Source organism: Amphibalanus amphitrite, unplaced genomic scaffold (genome assembly GCF_019059575.1).
Source record: "Amphibalanus amphitrite isolate SeventyFive unplaced genomic scaffold, NRLGWU_Aamphi_draft 000508F_arrow, whole genome shotgun sequence".
Lineage (NCBI taxonomy): Eukaryota > Metazoa > Arthropoda > Thecostraca > Balanomorpha > Balanidae > Amphibalanus > Amphibalanus amphitrite.
In genome coordinates, this window is record NW_024882002.1 from 91,648 (window position 1) to 118,629 (window position 26,982).

Below are 26,982 nucleotides of genomic sequence, written 5' to 3' on the forward strand. Positions count from 1 at the left end.
TTGCATTAACGTTTTTTCTGTTTTACATTTTGTGGTTGAGGCTTATTGACAGCAAAATATCGATTCCGTCGGATATTTATTGATAGTTTTCAATAAATTTTACTTGCCGACTTTTTCTGTAAGCGACTATCCCCTCAGGGTGACTACCTCTACGCAAGACAATGTTTTGGGGCTAGGAATAGCCGCCCAGAGGTAGATCTCACGACATGACCCGCCCGACGACCATGTTCTGCTGAGTGTCACGGACCCTCGGACACGTTCGGACAGCTCTGAAGGACGGTGAACCACCTCCAACGGACAGCTCACCGAAATTGAAGGCCCGACGCCCGCACGCACTTCGCGCTGACGCTCTGCGCGCTCTCGCTAGACCACTCGGTCACGACCTGTTCAGTCGGGTCCCTTCTCCGGCTGCCTCTCCTCTCCCGTCCCAGGTTCAGCTCTTTCTCACAGTGCCACCCGAGAGGGACAGATCTGACAACTTTCTCAGAGATGCAAGGAGCTGACCACTAGGAGATGTTTGAAAGTTGTGCAGTGCCAGCGGAAAGGGATTAACAAAAGATCTTACCGACATTTAGTGCTGCGTTAAATTTGAAAATTTTGAACTGATGAATAAAAACTTCCCTAATCAATAGCGGTCTGTTGAATTATCATGCATGATATCATTGGTTCAAACCTAAACGTAGGGAATGCTGATTTTATCTTCTTCTTTTTTTCCAAGTCGAACAGCAGTCTGGGGCCTTGCAGTGGCACGAGCGGAAACGTGCACCTGCGAATACGGCGCCCATGTTTTCACTGCTTTGCTCATTGTTTGAAGAAAGTCCCGGATGCCTGCGCGTATTGTGTGAGCGTGTGGGAAGAGAACCAATACGGCATTTCCGTTCACTTGTTATTCTTGCCTTTGTGTGTTTGCACGCATATGCGACGAGACGACGAATGCGATGAATTATGTAAGAGTATAGGTGATGCTCTTCCCAGAACCGCCGAATTACTTTTCCATCACAGCAGCGCCGTCCGAGCGCACAAAATGCTGCCAATCTGATGAAATATGCATCGGAGCCGCAGTGAGTGTAGCATGGATCAAAGCTCGTCTGGGATGACGTGAAAGACCAAAGCGACTCTGCTCCAGACGATGGTGAATGCTGAAAGCGATTTCACCATTTAGGTGACGTTAGCACTAAAACCGTCTTCTGGCGCCCAAATTATCAATATTGCTCCTGTAGTTGTTTGGGTTTCTTTTCTTTCCTTATTTTCCACTTCTATTTTTCCTTGCTTGCCTCAATATCAGAAGGTCTGCTTTCCATAATGTGAACGACATAATCAAGCACTTCTGTGAAATTCCGAAGCCAAAATAATCACTTTTCCCTCTCTCTCTCTCTTTCCCCTCTCTCCTTCCCTTCATTCTCCCTCTTCCCCCCCTTTTCCCCTTTTCATTCCTTCCTCTGTCTGTCTGTGTGTCTGTCTGTCTGTCTGTCTGTCTGTCTGTCTGTCTGTCTTTCTGTCTGTCTGTCATCTCTCTCTCTCTCTCTCTCTCTCTCTCTCTCTCTCTCTCTCTCTCTCTCTCTCTCTCTCTCTCTCTCTCTCTCTCTCTCTCTCGCTCGCTCTTTCTAAATCTTTGTCTCTTGCGACTGAACCCTATTCATAGTGCAGTCTGAATGGTGATGAGTCGTTAATTAGTGCGTCAATTTTCAGTCCGTGTCATTTCCACTTATTCAGGAACTTTTCAGCATTCCGGCCTAACGCGCTAACAGCTGCCACAATGAATCGCGTTCATTTCAATTTTATTAATCCAACTTCACCGGAGTCTCATCAGTCAGTTAAAGCCCTTGTTACACTGCCGAATTTTGGTACACGAATGTGCACGAATATGCAAGTCATCCTATGTCGCGGACCGATTCGGGATCTTTCTTCCAATGTCTTGGCCTTTCGCAGACCAGTCGTTGTCCACCGCGCGACTTTTACGGTTCGTCACGACCGCCACGAATATTTCATGAAAAATGAAAATTTCGTGGCCGTTCGCCGAACTTATAATAAACGAACATGATCGCCAAACAGTCGCCGAGTCGCCGCCGACATGTCGCTGCGTGCGCCGACTTGTTGCCAAGGTATCGCCGACTATTCGCAACAGATTCGCCATTCATTCGCGATGTTCGCCGAATCATGGATCAGCTTCGACCCGCGCACGATTAGGGGGGCCCCCACCCGTTTTCTGCAAATCGGGTTCTGTCGGCGAACTGTTCGCCTCTGTCGGTGAACTGTTCGCCGATTTCCTACACGACGTGATTCGGCGACAGGGTCTTGGCCAAAATTCGGCAGTGTAACACGGCCTTAACGCGCAGATCACGTGAGCGGTCTGTCGTTGGGTGACTGTGTGGGACTGCTCTGTTCGCCGCCCGAACCATCAGCGCCCGCCAACGCTCACCGTTATTGGGCGGCCAGTGGCAACACTCCACAGACGAAGTCAATGTTGCGATAGCTGGCAAGAGGCGTACTGCCGACCCGCTCAGGGACACGGCGAGGTCGAGAGGGTGACGGAGCTGGCATGGATCCTGACACTGACACAGAGGTGACACCTGGCATTGGACTGATATCTGCCACTATGTAGATGACACCTGACATTGGCTGGCAACTGATACAGAGGTGCCTAAGACACGGTTTGCCACCTGACTCATGCGACAGGCACAGTCCTATGCATGACACAAACATGACACAGAATTGATGGTTGATACACAGCTGACACTTCACTCAGAGCCAACCCCTGACACAGAAATGACATCCATGGCCAACAGTCGCCGAGTCCGATTGATCAGAGCTCAGATTGTTGTCAGTTGGTCCCAACCAAACCAAATACAGACCTGGGACCACAATCTCGCTAACTTTAATCAACCCGAAATTAGCGCAGAGAGTAATTGTGTGAGTCGCGCTACCGGATGCTACCGAGAAAATTAGCTTTGCACTCGTGTCTGAGGTGGGCGGCCTCGCCGGGAGTGCAGTCGGCGCCGTGGCGATTGGACGAGGCCACTTCAATTACCGAGTGCGGCTGTAGAGAGGATCGGGCTGTAATGGGTGGCGATCAGCGGCGGCGGCAGGTGTGTCCTCTCGAGCACCTCCAAGTCGTCTCTCAAGCCCGCCCCTGATGTGGCTGGAATTGCAAGAGAGGGATGTGTGCTTTGCACGAAAAAAAAAGAAGCAGTTGCAGCGTATTACATCGTCAGGATTTTACGTGTTTGCCGAGTCGTTACTTCCGTTTTAGAAGCGCTGTTTTTCGTTTCACGTTTTAACAACGGATTCAACGTTATCAATTTTGTCCCACCTTTCCCCGTGGATGGCTATAAACCTGTGTCATTCCCATCACCATTTCCTCTTCACGCCTTCCCAAGGGGTCCCAACCGGTGCGTAAAGATCAATACTTCCAGCCCTTCCCTGGAGCAACGCACTACACACCTGTTGTTTCACTTTCACAGATGCTTTCTTTCCAAAAATCTTAAATGTGCTTACGCCACAAGCTTCACACCTATGGAAACAAATAAGTTTGCTTACGCTATAGCCTCACAGACTGTAACAATGTGTAGAAACACAGTCACTCTATCCTCCTGAGTCGTGCGCCGGGCGTTCCCGTTTGTTTGGTTCAGGTCGTTTGTGGTCGGACGGGTCATTTGTTTCCAGTGTGCCTTCGGACACCTCAGGGCGCGACGTAGCTCCTCGGAGCTGTGCCCGCAGTTGGTGGCAAACCAAACAACTTTACTAAGGTTGCCAGGGCCAGAGACGTATGAGATGCATATGTGGCTTGTTCTGTGCCACGAAACACAGAACGATGATGGCTCTCGTCTGTCATCACGCCTAGATGAAATTTTGGAACCAAAGCTCTAAAAATGTGACAGGAAGAACAATGAATACATAACAGACCTTTCTCAAGAGATAATAGAGTGGGTCTTCCCAAAATACAATGTCATGGACTGCTACATAAGTTGTAAGTTTGTGGGCTAGCCTATATGAATGATGATCATCGACCATGTCTGTATTTTCCTAAAAATCTGCTATGTAAGAGTCTAAAATGAAAATGCATTAAGCTCATCATTATTAAGCAGTCCCGGACTCGCAATCATGCTATATTTCTCAGTCTTTCGGTATTCATTTACAATATATCTGGGACTTGATCTGCTGTTGATGATGCTCAATTGACATTTACTGCTGGAAGGAGCATATTTTATGTTTGGTTCGACGCACGCGACGATGGTGGTGGTGATCACAATACATCACATTTAGGAGGAGCACGAGTCTCCACACTGAGAGGACGGCCCGATGCTCTCTGTTATGGGCGCAAGTTTTACGCCATTAACTCAGAGAGTAAAATTTATTAGCCATAAACTCCGTCATAGGAAATTAATAAGTCATAAAGTATTGTCAATGGATGGTGCGAATGCAGTCAATACTACTGAAAGTGCTAGAATGAATATTCATTCAGAGTTCTGGAAGTCCTAGAACAATGACATTGCGAAGAATTGTCTGACTGCAGCTGCAAGCTGGTTTCATTTGAATTCAGCATTACAGGGTATTATTACGATACCAAGGCATTACGGGGTATGTACCAACGCGAGGTGGTGTCCATGTAGGAGGCTGGGATCCAACTAAACCCTTATGGGCACGGAGGCCCTATGTTAGGCAACACTGAACACTGACTTGCATGTGAAATGATTGGCTCACTATGTCTTTGACCATGTGGGGCACTGACATCCTAACTTCATGTGTACGCCCTGAGGTACCTGACCTGTGTGCTTGCACTCATCTGACTAGATGGATATGGATGTTCAAAATAATTGATATATAGTATTGGGATCTCTTTCTCTCTCTCTCTCTCTCTCTCTCTCTCTCTCTCTCTCTCTCTCTCTCTCTCTCTCTCTCTCTCTCTCTCTCTCTCTCTCTCTCTCTCTCTCTCTCTCTCTCTCTCTCTCTCTCTCTCTCTCTCTCTCTCTCTCTCTCTCTCTCTCTCTCTCTCTCTCTCTTTCTCTTTTTCTCTAATCAAAACTGTCTTTTTTAAATTCAGTGCTAACCGAAAGTCAAAAATCGACCTGTAATGACATTTCCGTTTTTTTTTGCATTGCGCAAGGCACATCTTTCAATGGAATAATTTTTGGAGAGAAATGGGGCAACATTTTGTGCTTATAATTTGAGTGAACTAGGCAAATCATTTTCTTATTCCCATAGAAAAATTATTTGATGACGCTCGCATAACGTCATCGCTCATCACGTAAGCGCACGCATAGCCTCGACGATTGCATGCAAGTAGATGCGCAACTAGAGTCCAATATCCACTCGAGCGCTCACTTGATTCGTTTCGATTCCAGAACACGGAAATGTCAAATACGCAATCGACTCGTCAAGGCCGACCCAAATGGTGCGCCAATCACAGCTCAGAATTCTGACGACCGTGGCCGCCCAAAATCCTAAGCAATGCTAGTCGCTCATTGCTCGTGACTGCGAGCGCCTCCGGTCGGCCGAGGAAAGCTGTGACCATCCACACGGCCTTGGTCCGCCCCAGCGCCGCGCTATTGTCTGCCCAGAGAGTCCGTCGACGCTGCTGCGCTCCAGATTAGATGACGCTATTGGGAAGAGCTTACCGGGTCTATTCATTCGAGGGCGAAAAGTTTCGCCACAAATTTCGCCTCCGAGCTGGAATTTCACAATCTGCCCGACAGAGACAGAGTTCATTCGAGACCATTACTTACCGCGCAGAGTCTGTGATCTCATAAATCCCTCTTGACCCAAGCAGACATCTTTAAACAGATGGCACAGTCTTCAACATTTCCATAGAAGTGAATCTTATCTTCCACTGTTTACATAAGATGGTATAAATGAAAAATAGCAAGAAAATATGCATAACTTAACCCGCTCCCCGCTGGGCTATTCAGCCATACGCGCCCTGCTGGGGGCGGGGGGGGGGGCAGATTCTGCCCCCCCCCCCTGGCTAACTTCCGAACCGATGGTCGTAGAAAGACGGGGGAAAACGGCAATCGAAAGCTCTCAACAAGGCGGATCTTAAGAGCCCAATTTTTTTGCTTAAGTAGGTCAGAGGTCAGGTCAAGGTCAGGTCAAGGGTACAAAATGCAAGTTTCTACAGTATCGGCCTTGCACCGTAGTTGCCGAAGAATGGACTGAGACTGACTGCCCAAAACGCGTTCTTAGACTACCAAGACAATATTCGTTGCATACAATGTCATTCAAAGGCCAAGGTCAAGGTCAGGTTAGGTCAGGTCAGGTCACCAAAAACAAAATATAGAAAAGGGCATGTGCGACACATGTTTTATGGGTCATTTTACTCATAGAATTCAATAGACACACTCAATTAGTGATATGGACCACCTCTGGATGAATTTCAGGTCGAGGTCAGGTCAAGGTCAGGTCAAGTGAGGTCAAATTTTGAAGTTGGTTGTTAAGGCCTAAAAAGGTGTCTATCTGATGCAGTTTTTCACGGCGAATCGAATGGTGCTATTTTTGTTTCCGTACGAGGTCTAGAACTTCTAAAAAAAATCATTTTTCAAAATTTTTGTGTGTCGTGACGTCATAAAATGTTAAATAACTCCCACATTTTTGAACCGATTCTTCTAGAAATTGGTATGTAGGTGCACATAGACCACGTCTCTGACATATATTCCGGTTTTTTTCGATACACTCAAAATTTTGGATTTTATGATTATTTTACCAAAAAAGTCAGTTTTTTTTTAAAAAATTGGGACAAAATCCAAAATTTTCAAAAATCCGAGATAGCCATTTGATAGACAAAGTAGAATCACGTATAACCTTTTTTGTTACGTCTTGATTGCTTTAAAAATGAAGATGGTAGCGGCGTTTGAAATTTTGCCGTTTTTTAGGCGAAAATGGCGAACATGACGTCACTAAAACGTCAATTTTTCAAAAAATTTCCGACGGATTTCGCTCAAATTTTCAGGGAACGTGTCAAATTAATGTATGATAAGGTACTGAAAGTTTGACGTTGCTGGCGTAACGCGTTTAGAAGTTATTGGCGAAAAACGGGAGGGGGGCAGATTCTGCCCCCCCCCCAGCGGGGCGCGGGTTAAATGCAATAAAATATTTCACGCTGTCTACATAAACACATGCTGTAACACAAGTGAAAAACATTCAGATGTGTCTTGTTGAACAATCAACAGCCCATGTCTTGTAAGTACCTCTCCATGTAACTATATGCAATGTGCATCAGCAACAGGAAGTGAAGCGCAACAGTATCGAAAAATTTCCCCAAAAAGAAACGGCACCAAGTCAAGCATTTCGTTCAAAGCAAAAGTTGAGGTTCGATACCGCGCTTTATGCCAGGATAGTTGTACGGGCAAAGCTTTCAACAGTCTGTCATGTGCAGCATGTACGAGACAGTCATACACCACATTTATGCATGAAGACATGTCTGCAAACATGCGTTTATGCATATACTTATGCCTGTACACACGCTCACGTGCATTCGCCAGCCAGGGCGAATGCACACGAGTACCGGTGTGCACTGCACCTTTCCACAGCCGGTGGCCGAGCCGTCGATGAGCAAACGTTTGTTTCGTGATCCGCGGTCAGTGGCCGCTAAAATACGGCCCCGCCGGACGCGCCAGCCTCGATAAAGCAGACGGCATACACGAGTTTCCCGGCGTGCGGCCGACATTATTTAGAGAAGCGTGTCTCGTTGAGTTTCTGCCTGACGATGTGGTGCCAAATTTATGGACGAGCAACTGAACATTAGGGAATGGTGGAGGGTTCAGACACGCACACTTGGAATACAACCGGCGAGGCTGGACATGATTTAGTGATGCCGTCAACGGTTAGATTGTACATGGACAAACAGCTATATGAACGTATATTATGCTTGATGTTGAATGTAGAATGTGACAAGAGCAATTTATATACCGTATGAAATTCCAGCATCATGAAGCTAATGTTTATTTGACTGAAGCAGCTCAACCCTGCTGTTGGGTGGTGTGGGATTAGGGTCTTCTGGAACCAAAACAACGTTTGGCCACATAGAAATGCATGTGAATGAATTTAAACTATTTTTAATAGCGCAAGCCACGTCACATCCTAGACAGTATACTGCACTTGTTCACGTCCTATCCAATATCCATAAATACTTGAACTACAAGACGCTGCCCAAAGTTCACTATTCGAATATCTATATCTCAATATTTACGGACTACTGAGCTCTTTCCTCAAGTTGCGCGGCACAGCCTATGTTCCAGGCGTTTGTCACTAGCGCCATCTAGGCACGGGAGTCGTAGTCCAGCTCACGCGTCCCACAAAACGCCGGCTGGCTATCAGCAGCGTGGTGACATGACGCAGTGACAGTCAGCAATTATGTTTGCTGTAGTTTCCGACGTGGCCCACTGTGCTACACAGGTACACGTTTTGATATCTCCAAGCCCACAGGAATATTGATTCGATACCATTTTTCAAATCAAATTGTTGCTTAGACCTTGCAACTGTCCCTCATTAGTTACTTTTTAACTATAGGGAGAGTGCTGAAATGTTGTCAAAAGTATTCACCGATTTGATTTGATTCTGACCATGTTTTATTCTGGCTTAAATATAATACAAAATCTGACTGGCTATACCATTAATGGTCTTTTCTATACGCATTGCATTAAGGATTTACAGATTAATCACAAGTTACGATGCATTTATGTACTTATAAGATATAAGGAGGAAGAGTCATCCCTCTCCGGTGCAAAGTGTCATGTTGGCAGGCCTTTCTCCTCTCTGCTGGATCGACAGCTCCGTCATCTCTCTGCTGAATTGACAAGTCTGTCACCCCTCTGCTGACAGGTGGCGCGCTGATTCTGACTGCCGATGAGCCGCCGTCCCGTCCGCCGTGGCAGCGTCCCTCCATGCTACAGCCGGTGTTCATGAACAACAGCGTACGACATGTGGTGGCGTCAGTGGGACGACCAGCTCACCTACACTGTAACATCCAACACCTCGGAGATAAAGTGGTGAGTGCTGGATCTGAGTGGTTTTGACTGGTGCACAGTGGCTGCGATGCCTGAGCAAAATATCCAAAGACCTGCCTGCCATCTGGGTAATGATGAGCTCTAGATGACATCCACGGTTCACCATCCCTTGTCTATGTCCGACTACTGTTTGACCACTTCACTATTAAATATTTATGTCTCCACCTGTCTAATTCCATGTCTAATTCTAGTTCCATGTCTATTGTCTAATTCCATCGTCCAGTTTTCACACTTGTCAAAGCCTGTGCGCAGCGGCAGTGGTAAATCTCAGGATACCTGTCAAAGGCCAAATTGTTCGTGTCCTGTGCTCAACAAAGTTTAACACGACACAAAGTGACTTGCAGCAAAATGAACAAGTGCGCAGCACTGATTATTAGAATACTGACGAAGGCCACCACATTTTGGTACATTTGAGGCAAACGGTATCGTGGTAAGTGCCGTAGGCGTCGCCCTTGATGTACAGGTGCTCATCAACTTTGAGAGGTTGCATTCTGTGTGAGCTATTATTTTTGAAGCCTTTTTACGGCAAGTCTTCATTGGGCATGACATATTCAATATGCTAAGATAATGAAGCAGCCAAAACAGTTTATGTAAGAGGTTACTGAATGTTTACCAAGATAATTACAAAATTTAGTAGCAATAGCGTATTGTTTATGTTTCACGGAAGGTTGGATAGCGAAAATATTTGATATTTTATTTAATCAATTTACCGTATCTGAAACACACTTAATTGTTTTCCAGGCTGCTTCAGTATGAGCACTCATATTTCAATACAATTATGTTTTATCTCTGACATATCTTTTTTCTCGGTTGCCACCACTCGCTGTGGCTGGCATTTACAATTCAGTCTCAGAGCGGACCTAGCCCTACCGACGGGCCTGCCCGACGCTCTCGCCACCTCCACCCTCGATATCCGCCGTCTTCGCGCGGCGGCCGACTCCATTCGGGAGGTGCCGAGAGTGGTTCGTCTTCACACAGCGCCGCCAGATTTATTGACGCCGATGAGTTATTCACTGTCGACGTCGGCGCCCTTCGAGTCCTCTCGTGGAGCAGAAACCGCCTCCGCCGCGTATCCTTTCGCGGGCGTCTCGAGTGCCTCTCTCGGCACTCTTTGTTCCGCCACTGTTGCGTACCGGTAGGAGTGTTTCTGCTATGCTCAGTGGGGACAGAAACTGACTCGCCTCTTTTGGCGCCAACTAATAGATTATATCTGCTATTGAGGAAGTCCTAGCATAGCAACTAGGTCATGGTTTATTGCGATAGTAACCCTATATTTATATGTTTTACAGTGTACTCGTAGCAGTCAAGATATTGCGTGAAGTCGCTTTAATCGAAAACAAGTAATACCAACAACTTTGTGCGAGTTTCGACTTTTCCAGCATTAAACTAACATATTTTTCAGCAGTGTATCTATTGCATTTCGCAGAATGTTTAAACCACTGGTTTAGTGTTGGATGTATGTAGATGTTACATTTTGTGTTGGCTGAAGATAGGCCATTGCACGCATCCTTTTCCAGCCCACGTTGTTTTGTAACCAAAATATGAACAAAAATAATCGTTGTGCATTTCAGTAAAAGTCAAACAGCAGTGTCACAAGCAGCCGGACGAATTTGTCTACAAACACAGCTATTTTCCTAGGCTTTTCAGTAGATCTCTTTCCGTATGATTTGCACCTTTTTCCGCAACTTTTTCTGACTACGATAGGAAAACCTCTGAACGTCGTAGATGCTTCAGTCAGATACATTACAAACGGTCGTGCTCATTTGAACTGTAGACGTCGGGCAGATAACATTTATTAGTATGCGTTGATAAATGGCGGGACTGGATGAAAGCGAGCGATCCTAACGAACCCTTTTGAATGGTTATCGCCGGGCTTAATATCGGCTTTGTATGCTAAATAGCCGTTGCACCACCGTGATTTCAGTTGAGCTCTTCGCTTTTAATAGCTTGTCTTCATTTGAAAATATATGAATGCTGTATGGGATAGCGGGCAATAGTAAGAATTGTTGCCCCGGATATGACGTCACTATAGATCGAGTGTGAAGACCGAAATATGCTTTATAATGGTTGTTGAGGTCTTCACCTTCGGGCTACAGTGGCGTCAGAGAGGGCAATATTTTTCACCATGACCGTCTATGTTTATTGCATCAAAATATCACACGCAGTTTTGCTGTGTTGATATGAAAAGATTAAATAGAGACGTCTATCGAAAAAAATCAACTATGTGACATGCTAAAGAATAACTATTTACCTATAAAACTATCTCAAGTAGTACATCGACCAAATACAACATCCTCACGTTGAAGTTGACCATTGGCCAACAAAATGACACCTAGCACTTGGAGTCATTCAAATGATTTTTCCAGGTTAAACAACTCACACCATATCCTCTTTGGCACCGTTGTTAATGACGATTTACGACTTCAACGATCCCGAGTAAAAGTGCATTAGCAGAAGTGTTGTTATGCTATTCTCCGTAAAGTGTGAATAAATGAACCGTAACGATCAAAGGCTGCGGGTTGAGGCCACTCAAGCTGTGATTTATGATGTGATCATTCCCGTTGCACAAGCTTCAAGTCTTGCACGGATGAAATATAGCGGCTAACCACATATCCTCACAGCATGCTCTAATTTGTGAACGTTTGAGCGTTCATTCAGCAAATTTAGTAGCCCAAACGATATGACTAACTGTGGAATTTATCGAGTAGACAAGCCGCTCATTTTCTGGATGGAAATATCCGGATACTTTTTCTTTTTTCTTTTTGCTATTCCTTCAAACCTTCGGTCTGGCAATGCCATAACATTGCTACTCCGCATATTGGGATGCTGTTTAAACTCCTGTCGTTTTGCTGCAAAGTGTAGTTTTTTAATGGGATCAACATGGTCCAAATATTTTGTCAAAGTACTTAAGTACTTAAGAACACTATAATGCCGTGATTGTCCATTGCTTAAAGCCAAATAGTCCTATTATCAAAGCAGGAATCGAAACCAGCTGTATAATTAGAATTAGTCAAATGTCATACCGTGCTCTATCTAGCGATATTGAAGAGTATCTGAATTCCTTTTTTTTGTCGTTCATGATTGCATCTTAGTTTGCTCTTGTTTTGTTATAGTTTCGCCAGTAACGCCCTGTCACTTCCGACTGTGCAGTACGTCGCAGGAGTAATTCGCTTATCACCCGTCGTTCTCGGTAGCTCGGCGCTCAGCCATCTCAAGGTCTGAAATCACGACTGGTGGGACAGTGACCCCGTACAATTACACACAGATTTGTCCAGTGTAGACGACATGTATTGCACTATCACTCAGGCCAGGCAGGCCAGGCAGCATCCGTCTCGCTGTATGTCGTTGCTATGGTGTAGGTAGACATCCGTCTCCCGCCGCTCGCCGCTTGCTGTCTAGCGTCTGTCTGCCGTCTACCGTTCGTCTCCCGCCTACCGTCCCATATAATGTCGTCCACCGTCGTCATATGCCATCCCCCGTCGCCCACCCTCTCTCCCTGTCGTCCAGTGCCTTTCGCCCCTTGTCTGCCATCGCCTCTCGTCAGCCCTCCCCTCGGTCACACACCGCCCGTTGTCACTGCTCCGTCTGTTACCCCCTATCTGCAGTCAGCCTGTCGCCTCTTGTCTGTCTCGTCTGCCGTCCGCCATAGGCCTTGCGTCCGCTACTGCCCATCACCCCCTGTCCGTCGTACGTCCGCCATCCCTTTCCCGGTCTCCCGACTGCCACCCACCCTCGTCGGTCAGTGGGGACAGGTCTTCCGCTGGGCGCTCACCCATGACCCATCTGTCAGGAGATAAGGTCAACGCTGCTGTCATAATGGGCCCCGTGCCGCGCTCAGTCAGAACGGAATTGCTCTTCCGGCATGCGAGATGCATGTGTGGGCTCGCATACCTGGGTACATACCAGATTGCTGCCGCGTGTGTGTGTGTGTGCTTTTTTAGTAATGACCAGGACATCTTTTTGGGAGACAAGCAAAGAGGAGCTATGGTGTGCTCCGTATGTGTCCATGTAGAAGGTGAGACTCCCAACCTTGCAGGCCAACCTTCTATTAGGCCTCTAACATTGTGCCATCTTTTGACACCATCGACCCAGCTCTGCTTGAAATTTAAAAACGGCTTCTGCAAATGCACGGCTGCCAAGCTGCAGGACAAGCTTCAGTGCGATCAGCCGAATCATTGCGGAGTTATAAGTAAGCGGATCTAACTATTTAGCATTTCGACACACCCAAATGGCCCTTCACACAGTCAGTGACCTTCACCTAGATGCGGTGAGAATAGTCGGAAACGTGAGAGGGATTCCAACATATTTTTCATATGCTAGCCGGTTCCGCGTTTGCTGAGCATCTCAAAAGTGAACGCACCGCTGGCAGCCCGGCCACTGGATTATTACTCAGGCTTCTCTCTAATTTAAAAGCAGCAATTAGCGAAATAAGATTGTGCCATGTGTACTTGAACAAAACATCTTTCTGAAGTGCAGTGCGGTGGTTTGTGTGTCATCTTTTATTTATCCGTTATACCTGTAGGGAATCTAATGCTGTCAACTGAGTTATGGTAGGAATGTACGCGATAATTCATTATAAGTATAGATAATTTATAAATACACGCAGATAATTCATTCAGTCACTCATTCATTGCACTTATATTTATTCAGGATATTGTTTGAAGTTAATATTTTTATGTTTATCGTCAGGAATGGATTATTTTTACGACAAAGTTCCAATGTAAGGTACCCGGCTTCGTTTTAAATGCAACATTAATTCACCCAAAAGCAGTGTCGCACAGAGCGAGCAGATCATGGAGCTCAGGACTCCTCGGACTAATTAGACAATTAGTCGGCAAATTGGGTCATAACGTCCTCAATTGCCAGCGTATTTCAAGTGTGACCCACTCATGATTTCTCCAAGAATGTGGCCTGCAGCGAGCGCAGCTAATAACCGCCCTGGCGGCTCTGCTGAATGGTCAATTTGTTGGCTGGTCAGTCTGCGTGTGCCCGCTGAGATCCTCTGAATGGGGTGTGTCGCTCAGAGCAGTACCGCTGCCGGTGACAGGACGGCACCGGTCAGAGGGGCGCTCTGGAGTCCGCTCCGAGAACTCTGCACCGCGAACTACTCACACGAACGGAAACGGGCCAGGATGTGGGATGTTTATCGGTCTGGCGTGCGCCAAATGCGCCCGCAAAGGTTAAACGGAAATACCGACGCCATTTAGATATCTAACTATAGTAACCAGTACCCACACCTTTCTATGTTTATTTGTTTCTGTAAAATCATACATATCCAAATACAGATACAAGTATGCAGCTATTTGACTGCTTCTGGACCCAGCACACCACAGCATCTTCTAAACGTATGCACATAGTACTTATTCCTTTTCCATCAGATTTGTCTCATTCTTTCAGGATTGCGACTTTCGATGCACGATAAGTGGTTTCCCATTTGCAATAGCTCATCGATGGCACCCAAACGGGTTAGCTCAGTTCATAAACGTCCTTACCCGCGAGGTCACCCTGGACGATTGGCTAATAACTTTTGACCGAAGTAAATATAGCCTGAACCGAAATGCCAGGGTATTAGAAGCACTGAGGTGGATGGACATCGGGTGTTCCATGTCTGTGAAGATCATGGATTTTAAATAAGTTTCTATTCGTATGCCAGGAAGAGACTGAGATCAAAGGCATGAAATAGTGGTATTTCGAGTTGATTTAGGTGAGGCGGCCGAATATTCCAGTAATTAGTATGACACATATTTATAATGACCCATTTCCCTTATGCAGCTCCGACAAAAATGAGCTCTTCGGAACAAAAAGTGCGCATTGAGCTTCATGCATATAGCTATCTTTCTCTCTATTCCCGTCCCCTATTTTCTTCCTTTTCTTCCCAGATTAGCCAGCCATCCATGAGTCCACACTCTCAGCGTAGCGGTACCGGCTCATGATCTCGGTCAGGTGCCGGGCAGTGACTGCAACGTTTATCCGTGGTTTACCGACCGACTGTTTATTATTTACACCTCTGACCTCTGACCTGCACCTCCCTGACCTATGGCGAACACCCTGTGGACCCGTTCCTCCTTCTGAGCTGACCCCAGGTCGGTGCTCTTCGCCGAGTGTCTCGGTGCCGTGCGGCGGCGCCGGTCGGCGCTCCAGCCCCCTGCCGGTCGCGCTCGACGTCTGGCCAGTGATCAATCACTTCGCCAAGTCATCAGACCTCCGGCCGATCGCCGGCGACATTGTACGAAACTCAGGAGCAATTCTGACGCTGCTAGAGCCGAATCAATCACGGCACGAACCGGCCACCCGTGCCGTGCCCGTCGCTCATTGGGCTCGCTCTAATGCCCCAGGAAGCGTGTCGCTAGGGCGGAGCTACCGGGTATGTTCGTTACCCGGAATTTCCAGTCTGGTCATTTACACGGATTTTCGGTGACACGGCACTCTAAGCCGTGACCAGTGACCACTGGCCGTATGACAGCATTTCTAAGCGTGTCCCTTTTAAAAATTACCGGGTGTGCACTCCTTGCGCTGTGAACTCTGAGTGCTGTAGCCAGGAGGTAGGTACTCGGAGTTCCAGGCCGTGTTTTAGACCGCCGCGGTGCCAGGAATACTGTGATCAAAATGAATGAGTGATAAGATAGGCAGCTATGTCTGATGAGAAAGAGCCGTTTAATTAGTTAGCCGAGCCGAGACAGATCGCTCATATTCGCTGTATGCACATTTGACTTACCTCACCTCAGGCTGTTCACGTTGTTATCACTTTCCTACTGATGAAAGGAACTCACAATTATGTAAAATTGCCCTCGTGGGGCATAATTGCTGCAATAAATGAGAACCGGCTACAGCGCTAAGCAAATGAAGCGCAATTTAATGAGCAATGGGCATCCTGAAAAGTATATCGGGGCTAAGAACTTTCATAATTGTCGGTCCTTGGAAGTGAACCTTAGTCTTACTGCTGTTGCCATGCATAGGGACCAGCACTTTTTGGTAGTAGATAGATAGCTTTGAAATACGCAGTTAGACCTACACACAGAAAAATATTAACACCGTTAGCGGTGTAATTGCACAGTACATATCTGAGCACTTGAGGAAAGTTAATTTAGTCCCTTCCCCGCTTAAATTACTCGCGCTTCCAAATGAACACCAGGAAGAAGGTAATAGAACAGTCGTGTTTACATAGGGTTCCCTTAATCTTCCCCTATTTCTCCCCTATTTTCAGATCGAATTTTAGGCATCATAGCGCTCGCGTGTAACGTTGCTATGGACGCTGTTGTTGCTAGAAGCATACTAAGCATCGTTTATGCTGTAAACAATATAAATTGGGCTTATTTAATACACGAAATTCAACAATTCATATTTTGAAGTAATTTTATCCTGCCCTTCAATTCCCTCTTTAAGCGACAAATAGGGGAGGATTTGGTAGCGTAGCGCCTTTCCAAAAGCTGCTACGCTACCATATCCAGTGGTTCTCAAACTATCACATCACAAAAGCGGCGTGCTGATTGGCCGGCAGTTCCGAATCGTCCGACTGGTGGTCCCCGACTCGACAAGCGCACGTGCGCCGACTGAGGATTTTTAAGTGGCATTAACGCCATTAACGCATAAATGGCAGAAAGTCAAGGTGGAAATTCGACAGGTGCGGTGTTCTGATATTGCCGAGGATGTGATTACACCTACTTGAATAATAGCTCAGCCGTTTAAAGTATGTTAAATGCCAGATAGTTTTCTGATTTTTCTTGCTTTGAGCTTTCATGTGCTATCACTTTTACCTCAGTGTCTAGTCTGGAAGCTATTTGGGAGAGCCCTAAAGGTAAGTAACAATTGCAAACTGCTTCTAGAATGACTTAGTTGCGCCATATTTGTAGTGAAGCGAGGTAAAGGAGACAGAGGATTCCTTTATAAGGGACATTTAAGAGACAAATAGGGGAAGATTAAGGGAACCCTATGTAAACACGGTTACTGTTAGGAGGGTTGGGTGTTTTGCTACATGTAGGGGAAAGTGGGGTAAGACGGGCACCTTAACTTTGGAGCCATTTTTCGGCCGGTTAGAAACATCATAGAAACGGGAAACTGGGTGAAAACCTTTTTCAGACATTTTACTTTCATTTGCCAGAAGATGAGACTTAGACCTGATTCAACAAATAAACTGCAGCTATTTTTGCAAAACCTTGCAAAAACCCGTCTTACCCCACCCCATGGGGTAAGACGGTCACATGGGTAGGGCAAGACGGCCAGCTTCTTTCACCGATCAGCGCAGCTCGCAACAAATGCCCGAGATTAGCCGCATTTATACAGTCGCTCGTTGGTCTCAAGTGCTTCGGAAATGGCAGTATACGAGATTCGTGCAGAAGGCGTATGCTCCTATATAGGCCCTAGTTCAGAAGCCATGTAGAACCGTTTTTCACATTCATTATTCGAGAATAAACTGTGCCGAAGGAATATTGCTAACATGTCTGTGAGTATCGGAATCGAACATATTCTTATTAGAAATGCTTCTTTTTTCCTACAGCAACAAAAATATTTTCACCATTACAGACCCATTGGGTTCATAGTTGCCCGTCTTACCCCAAACTCAATGTCAGAAGTTCAGCACGATTTTTCGCTGTGGACAATTTGATGCAGACAAAGCAAATCCGCCGTAAATGAACACTGTTGGCATATGAGTGTACCACAAGTGATTGCGAGTTTTTAACTCTATAGTGCTGTACACAAAAGCTTGCACAATACATTATGGATGTTTTCAATGAAATGAGTGTTTTAAAGAAATCAAAATAAAAGATTATCGACTGAACACAAATTCACCAGACTTGAATGGTGGTGTGTAGTGGGAAAGGCAATTCTGGTCCTAACTTTTCTTGCTCGTAGCGCTATTGGTTTGGTCTGCAGAAGGGGTGCCCGTCTTACCTACCCTGACCGTCTTACCCCACTTTCCCCTAGTAAAACACCCAACCCTCCTAACAGTGTTCTATTACCTTCTTCCTGGTGTTCATTTGGAAGCGCGAGTAATTTAAGCGGGGAAGGGACTAAATTAACTTTCCTCAATTGCTCAGATATGTACTGTGCAATTACACCGCTAACGGTGTCAATATTTTTCTGTGTGTACAAATATACAGGGTGATTTTTTTTTTTTACTTGTTAAAAAGTAATGAGGTTTAACGGCGCTAAAATGCAAATATATATTGTAAAATTATATACCAGCATGACGAGCATTCTGGGACATTTTGATTTCATGCAGACACGATGTGAAGGAACGTCCATCGTGTATTTTACTTGTGCTTGAAGTTACCCCCTCTCTCACCAACACGCATCAGCCCGCCTGAGCACGTGTTGAACAGCACCATGGACTGTCATGCTCATTAGGCGGACTGAAAAGGCTCCTATCACCCATTTTCAGCTCTGCCAGATATTTCCAATGTTTTCTTGTTATATCTGCCATACCTGGGTCCAAAAACTAGAAGTCTAGAAAGGGCAGGTCGAGGATTTTGCTACTGGCGGCCCTGGTGGTGTCTGATTCGCTGTTTTTGTTTCTCCCTGAAGACTGATTATTCAGAGGCTGCAGGTACGCCAGATGGACCGTTTGAAGGTTATTCATGACTACAAGCTTGTTCGTGCATTATTTAACGTCTTTCTGAGGCATCTCCTTGATGATCGTATGCTTCGAACTGCCTCAATGCTTCAAAATCATCGTTTTGTGTCGTTCCTTACTGAACAGCGGTGGACCATGCGTGCCCGATTGGTGGGACATTTTCAGGCTCCATTGGGGCCGAGGCCTTCGGTTAAAAGGGACAAATCATGACACCATGCAAAATGTCCCAGATTTATCTATCACGTGCATTGCTTTTTTGCACAAGATTTTTCGATTTAGGGACCACCATTGACGTTTACTTTTTAACAGTTAAAAAAAATCACTCATGACGCACACGTTACGGTGATCTCTTTGGCCCAAATTTATTTTATTACTTAATTCAAAATCCTTTCAGAAACGTTTCAAAAGAACGTTGACGACAAATATCCTGGAATGGAATCCTCATATTTGCATCAATGACATTTCAGTCCTGCCTAAAAGGAACGTCAACTGGATACCAGTGTTTTGGTGCATCGATATAACACGATATAACACTATATCCATTTTTCAATTTCATATTTGGAATTTCAAGTCTAGAACTGTTGGCATAAAACTCTCGTTTCTATAAATCTTAGGGGTTGCCTCGGTTAGCCTTAGCTACATGTCGCGCGCTTTCTTTGCTCGCTGGCATGTAGTTTTCTACGCTGTTGGTTTTTGTTTGCAGTTCATTCCGTCGCCAAAGGCATGCAGTGCTTTCCGGCGCCGTCGTGACTTTTGCCATCAGCACACATACTGCTGGCGGCACACTCCGAATGAGTAGACAATTTCCGGCGGTTCTGCAGAGCCAACGGCCGCCCAGAAATGCAAAGCAGGGTCAAGCAGGCGTAATTGGTGCGTCAAGCCGAAAAGTTTTAGACGACAAATGACCTTATGAGGTGTAAAAAGTGTGTCGTGATACGGCGGCGGTAGGAGCGGTTGAAACAAGCAGTGCAGTCACGTTCACTGCCGCGATTTCCTTTTGACCTGAACCGGTCATCGCTTTCCTCGTCTTCATAAGTCGCGTCTTACTAGATAAAAAATGTTTTCAAATTATACGTGATATATAGTTTAATTGCATCCTAGCTAGAGATAAAAGCAATTTGCTTTTACATTCACAACATATCTGGACTTACGATGAACCACTTCTGTTCACTCGCTCACCAACTGACTGTTTCCGTGCCCTGTTTCCCTCGCAGGTGTCCTGGGTGCGGAAGCGGGACCTGCACATCCTGACTGTCGGCATGTTTCCGTACACGACCGACACTCGCTTCAAGGCGCTGCACTCGGACGGCACTCAGGAGTGGACACTCAAGGTGCTGGGTGCCACGATCGCCGACAGTGGCGTCTACGAGTGCCAAGTGAGCACTCAGCCCAAGATGAGCCTGAGCTTCACCCTGCAGGTGGTCGGTAAGTGGCCTGCGATCGTTGTCCGGTGACCAGTGATCCACTCCAGTGTCAGTGACCAGTGACCCACTCCAGTGTCAGTGACCAGTGACCCACTCCAGTGTCAGTGACCAGTGACCCACTCCAGTGTCAGTGACCAGTGACCCACTCCAGTGTCAGTGACCAGTGACCCACTCCAGTGTCAGTGACCAGTGACCCACTCCAGTGTCAGTGACCAGTGACCCACTCCAGTGTCAGTGATCAGTGACCCACTCCAGTGTCAGTGACCAGTGACCCACTAATGACCTACAATCTTACTTTAAGCTTCATGACCTTGGCATTGATATTCTGAACAAATGCACAAAGACATTGTCTGATGTCTACTAGTTACTACCATTAACCCTCGCCGGCCGAGGGGGGGGCGGGTGCCGCCCCCCCATAGGGTTTTTTCGCGATAGCTCCGAACACGCTGGCGATAGAGAGCTGAAACTTGGCATACCTGACCTTTGATCCAAGCCGCATCTTTTGACACCAACCGCATTTTTGGGTCAGGTCAGGTCACTGACCTATGACGTCATAAGTGAACCTCTGCACGGTCTTCAGATGTCGCAACTTCGCAACGCCCTCACTGCCAGAGGAGATGTCACAGGGAAATGAAACTTGCAGGATCTAGTATCCATTATGAGTCCCACAACTTGTATATCTCGGATTTTTCCTAAAGGTCATATGAGGTCAGGTCATTTTCGTGACCTCACCATTATAAGTCAATGGGGAAAAATTCAAACTGCTATTCTGGCGCCGGGAACGATCTCCAACTATCTCAAGCACACAGAATCGTGATTTTATGCACTCCTTGCAAGGTTAGATGCGTCACTTTTGCAATGTTGACCTTGCGTGACGTCATTTATGACGTCATCAAGGTCATATTAGTTTTTCGTCAATAACTCTTGATCAAATTGAGCTAGCGAGTCGGGAAAGCCACCAATGGACTCAGGAAGACCTGCCAAATCGAATGATATGCGACATGACCCCTTTCGACCAACTTCGTGACCTGGGGGTGCTGACCTGACCTTGACCTGAGGTCAACACCCCAAGTTGACCTGACCCGGACAAAAAGTATATCATTCGACGCGCCTGAGCGAGACGAACACGATGCTGCCAAAATCGGCGCTCTGCGGCCGTTTTTTGCGAAGTTATTCACCAAAAACTGAACCGTACCTTGGGGCACTTGACCTGACCTCAGAGGTCACGGGTTGACCTAGGACCTTAAAATCGGGTACCAATCTCTGCGTCTCGTAACGGCGCACACGTTCGTTTTTTCCGCGACGCGCTAGCTCCACCAGGGGCGAAACGGCGAGGGGGGGTCGTACCCGCCCCCCCCCCCTCGGCCGGCGCGTATGTAGAAAACCAATAGGTCCGGCGAGGGTTAATCTACATACGAGTTCACAGAAATCGGCAAATAATTCGACATCATTTTTTTAATGTATTCAAATATAGATTCATGGATAATTATAATAAATATTTTCCTCCAAAATATATCATTGAACATAAGCTTTAAATCACGTCTTTTTTAAATAAACCCAGCAATCCTGCATCACCTGCCTTCAGCTATGACATCATTTCAGATAATTCAGTAACGGTTTGTGGACCTGCTCGTCTCTCTAACGCAGTTCTCTTTGTACGACCAGTGAATTAATTAAAACAGCCAATAGCTCTGGCCAATTGAGATAACGTCTCATACATTCTAGTTTCCCTGCAAATCTTGCCAAAATCTGGCGTACGATCCCGTACCGCTCTGAGGAGCCGGAAGCAGCCGCTCGAGAGAGCTCGACATGGGGTGATATATCTCCTGCAGTGCATCGGCTCTTTCTGTCGGTCTGCGGCCCACTCCCATCCCCTCCCCCTCCATCTGCCTGCCCCGGCCACCACTCGAAAAGACAGCGGAACGGACAGCTCGCTTCCAGCCGGCAGCCGCCGGCCGGCCCCGGTGTTATTCGCCCGTTTGAAAAAGGAGCAGAAGATAATAGTGGCTCAGTTCGCCATTCTGACGGCAGGAGAATAAGGCAGTCGGAATGGCTAATGGTTTGAATATTATAGTTAATCTTATTATAAACTTAAGTGACAGATATGAGCTTTTATTGCCTTGGCTTAACCCTCGCCGGCCGAGGGGGGGGGGCGGGTGCCGCCCCCCCCATAGGGTTTTTTCGCGATAGCTCCGAACACGCTGGCGATAGAGAGCTGAAACTTGGCATACCTGACCTTTGATCCAAGCCGCATCTTTTGACACCAACCGCATTTTTGGGTCAGGTCAGGTCACTGACCTATGACGTCATAAGTGAACCTCTGCACGGTCTTCAGATGTCGCAACTTCGCAACACCCTCACTGCCAGAGGAGATGTCACAGGGAAATGAAACTTGCAGGATCTAGTATCCATTATGAGTCCCACAACTTGTATATCTCGGATTTTTCCTAAAGGTCATATGAGGTCAGGTCATTTTCGTGACCTCACCATTATAAGTCAATGGGGAAAAATAAAAACTGCTATTCTGGCGCCGGGAACGATCTCCAACTATCTCAAGCACACAGAATCGTGATTTGATGCACTCCTTGCAAGGTTAGATGCGTCACTTTTGCAATGTTGACCTTGCGTGACGTCATTTATGACGTCATCAAGGTCAAATTAGTTTTTCGTCAATAACTCTTGATCAAATTGAGCTATCGAGTCGGGGAAGGCACCAATGGACTCAGAAAGGCCTGCCGAATCGAATGATATGCGACATGACCTCTTTCGACCAACTTCGTGACCTGGGGGTGCTGACCTGACCTTGACCTGAGGTCAACACCCCAAGTTGACCTGACCCGGACAAAAAGTATATCATTCGACGCGCCTGAGCGAGGCGAACACGATGCTGCCAAAATCGCGGCTCTGCGGCCGTTTTTTGCGAAGTTATTCACCAAAAACTGAACCGTACCTTGGGGCACTTGACCTGACCTCAGAGGTCACCGGTTGACCTAGGACCTTAAAATCGGGTACCAATCTCTGCGTCTCGTAACGGCGCATACGCTCGTTTTTTCCGCGACGCGCTAGCTCCACCAGGGGCGAAACGGCGAGGGGGGGTCGTACCCGCCCCCCCCCCCCTCGGCCGGCGCGTATGTAGAAAACCAATAGGTCCGGCGAGGGTTAAGACCTGACTATGACACCTATCTTAACCAGACATCAGCATGCATTTCCCTACGTTATGGCTATTAGATCCGAAATTATCATTTATTACCTTTCCCACTTAAGAATCGAAAAATCATAATCTTTAGATGGCTGATTAGATGCTAACTCCAATTCGCTCTTACTGACGTGCAACAAACTGCAAGCAGAGTTTCACGCTTTGTATGTTATTGTCCTTGCTATTCAATAGTTCTTTTATTTCAGCAAACAACGCCAACGTATGAAGCAAAACACAATATGTAAGCATCACAATATGTCTCCATTCTTTGTAACCAATGGATCGGACCCACCTCAATGTATGGATAGTTCCTGAGCCAGAAACCCACTGTGTGTAAAGCCCTTTCATCGTGTACCTACTTCTAGCCTCGAGCTCCACTGTGCGTCCGCTGTCGACATCATGCTGCTGGTAGCTTGTCCGTTCGTCCATATTGGGCAAAGTAGACTGAGTCGGCTGGAGAAGGCCCCGACCGAACAGACGACAAGCGCTGACTAGCGGACACTCTGCATAAATTTCATAGCTGAGCACCAAAGTTTGTGCTCGCCTAACACAGTCGCCCCCTATTAGTTCCTCCCTCTCTCCCTCTCTCTCCCCTCTTTCTATCTCTCCTCTTTTTCCCTCCTTCCCTCTCTCCCTCCCTCTCTATCTCTCTCTACCTCCCTCTCCCTCCTCTCTCTCGCTCCTCTCTCTCTCTCTTTCACTCTTCCTCACTCCTCCTCTCTCTCTCTAAAATTTATTGCTGTTAAATGCTGAGTGTATGGATTCTTTCTTTCCAGGCCGAGAATCCTGAGCTCGCTGACATATTTTTCGTTCGTACGAACGGTTAATACTCCTTCGCCGGGCCGAAAATTGTTGAGCGTGCTGGCTTTTGGGGTTCTGTCTCGGCTCTGGGCTGTGGGTGCAGCGCTGGGGCGGCGGCGAACTGTCGGAAAGCGGTCGAGGAGCCGACCGCCAATGGCGACGGTCACATTCAATGAGCTCACTTGTATTCAGCGCCAGCGTCGCCTCCCATAAGGCGCAGATTGTCGGAGGAGGGCAGCTGCTTCAGGGTCATGGGGTCAGACTCGGGGAGAGAGAGGGGGGGGGTCTGGTAATTTGGGAGGGACAAACGAGCTAACTTGTCCTGAGTGATACCCCAGGTCACGGCTTCAATTCGGTTAGTGGCAAGAGATGCTTTGCATGGAGACAGCAGTGGTATTTGGCGACTACGCTTTGTGGGTCTATCGGGTCACATGCCAGCTAGAACTTTGTAAGTTATCAGTGTCAACATACAAAGGCTTTTATTCCTACATTAATTGCTACACCATAGCGCGAACAACTTACATACAGAACAAAACGAATTCACCAGCTTGACAACGAAGGCTTATTAGCTGGCGTGGTTATTTAACCCTCGCACGACCAGGCCATTTCTCATAACACGAACGACCAGGGGGGGGGGGGGGGTTGTTACGACCCCCCCCCCTGGCGTTTCGAAACGGAAGGTCGTAGAGCTTAGCGGAAAAAACCAACGGATTGCTCTCAACGAGATCTCGCGATTGGTGGTATATTTTTTGGTCCTAGGTCAACATTTGACCTACTTTTGACCGGTCAAAGGTCAAATTTTCGGAAAAATAGACTTTTTTTCAACTTTCGGCGGTGATTGCGGCAAAACGGTGGGAAATATCGACTTGAAACCTTCACTATCGTGTTCCTTGATCAATTTTCTATCGTTTGGTATGTATTTCGCTTCCCTAGCTCTAAAAATGGCGCGTTGGGAGCGCCGGAAGTCGGCAAGGTCACAGTCGGCGGCAGAAATTCGAAAAATCAAAATTTAATTTTTTGAAATCTGATTGTATTTTTGGATTTGGTAGGTCCATTTGCTCCCTATAGAAGCTAATATTGCTGCATATTCCCATTGAGGTGACAAGAATTAGCAAAATAGTGGTTCGGGCGCTTTTCAAAAATATTACCGGACGCTGTTCCTCTTGTGACGTCATAGCTCCGTGACCTGACCTGACCCGGTCAAATTTCTTATACCATATGATAGCCAATACTTGCCCCAACATGCATGGGAAGTTTCATCACGATCCATCAACCGATGTCCGTACCACCGGCAGGAAACCTCGGGCGTTGGCACTCAGTTTGTGAAAATCCGGCCGGAGGCTGTACCTCTTATGACGTCATAACTCCGTGACCTGACATGACCCGATCAAATTTTTTTTATCAAAAGATGCGCAAAGGTTGCCCCAGAGGGTATGGAAAATTTCAGCCCGCTACGACAAGCCGTTTAGCGTGCACTTTGAAAAAACCTCAGGGGGGGGGGTTGATACAACCCCCCCCTAGGCGTTCTAGGGTTAAAAGAAGTTGTGTTCCGCCAAGTGGTCGTGCCTTATCGCTCGGGCTGGCCAATTTAGGCGTGTCACCTCACCCAAAGACGCTGTTTTCGTGAGAATATAGCCCCGAATCACTTTCGCACCGTCTTTGCTAGCGCGTAGGAGCATTGGAAAAAGAAGTTGTGTTCCGCCAAGTGGTCGTGCCTTATCGCTCGGGCTGGCCAATTTATGTTGGCATCCCACGCAAGCGGTCACCCTTATTGTGCACGCTGACAGCTTTTCCATGAAATGGTCCATGGCAGCCATCGGGCCGCCGCTAGGGCGGCTGCATTACAAAGCCCACGCGCCGGGCAGCACATTGTGTGGTGTCGCCGGACCGGCCGCCCAGCCGACCATGTCGGACGGTGCACGGTGCCGTCGGAATTCGGCCGCGGCGACCGTCAAACGGCCGTCGGATCTGAACGGCTCATGGAGCAATAACGGGCCAGATGATCAGCAATAACGGCCAGATGATCAGTGCGGACAGCCGGACTCTGGCCACCGGCGAGCCAAATTTGACAGCGCCCGACCCGAGCGGGACGTATATTGGTCTCTGTGACATGGCACGACGCCATTGCTGTCTGCAGTGTCTTTGCCTGTTCGGGTCGGTAGTCTGTGCGCCCAGCAGAGCCGTCCGTTCAGCACACGGTGTATTACACAACTGCCAGCCCCCCGCTCGGAACTCGGGGTTGGCCGGCACACGCACAACCGTACGGCAACGCCACCGCTAGGTGTCGTGCCGTGCTGACACAGATGTCGCGCGAGTCGCCATCGCGCCACAACACCACCCCCCACCGACTTTACATCTGCATCACCAGGCGATCCGGGGGTCGGCGCACCCGGGTCGATCGACGTAACGGTTCAGCTTCTCTTCTCTGACCTCCGTCTTGTTTTCTTTCCTGCTCTTCTTTTCTTTCTTCCTCTCCGTCTGCTCTTCTATCTTGCCGTTTTCCCTGGTCATTTCCTCTCTGATCTTTCTGTTCTTGTCTCATCTCCCCTCTTTCTTGCTGATCTGTTCTTTCTCCCCCATCTTTTCTTTCTTCCCTTTCTTCGGGTTTTTCAGCTTGACGTTCTTCATGATCATCTCTTCTTTGTTCTCTCTCTTCTTGTTTCTTGTCTGGGTTTCTTTCTGGGCGGTCTTCCCTTCCGTCCTCTTTCTCCCGTCCTCTCTCTTGGCTCTGATCCTCTCTCTCGTGCTCTGTCTTCTCACCAGCGTGGATAAGCTGGTCTGCGTGTCGGCTCCATACGGCTACGCCAACGTCTACTTCGTACGATACTGGTCCTGTCTTTGCTAGTATCTTCCCTCGTTTCCACTTGGGGCCTGAGTAGCTTCTCGCCCACACTTCTTGACCTTCTTGGAAGAGGCGGTGGCGTCCACCAGCATCTTCGATCATCTTTTCTTGAGCACCTCTGGCTGTCGTTCTGTCATCCGGTCGGAGGA

General features: G+C 47.3%; 1 protein-coding gene across 1 annotated transcript in view; it reads left to right on the forward strand.

Moving 5' to 3' along the window:
- LOC122392948 (obscurin-like) overlaps positions 1 to 26,982 on the forward strand; it is an 87,820-nt gene that overhangs the window by 28,503 nt on the left and 32,335 nt on the right. Inside the window, exons 2-3 of the mRNA XM_043388330.1 lie at positions 8,815 to 8,981; positions 19,785 to 19,995. Of these exons, the coding sequence (XP_043244265.1) occupies positions 8,815 to 8,981; positions 19,785 to 19,995 (378 nt within the window). The remainder of the gene's footprint in view (positions 1 to 8,814; positions 8,982 to 19,784; positions 19,996 to 26,982) is intronic.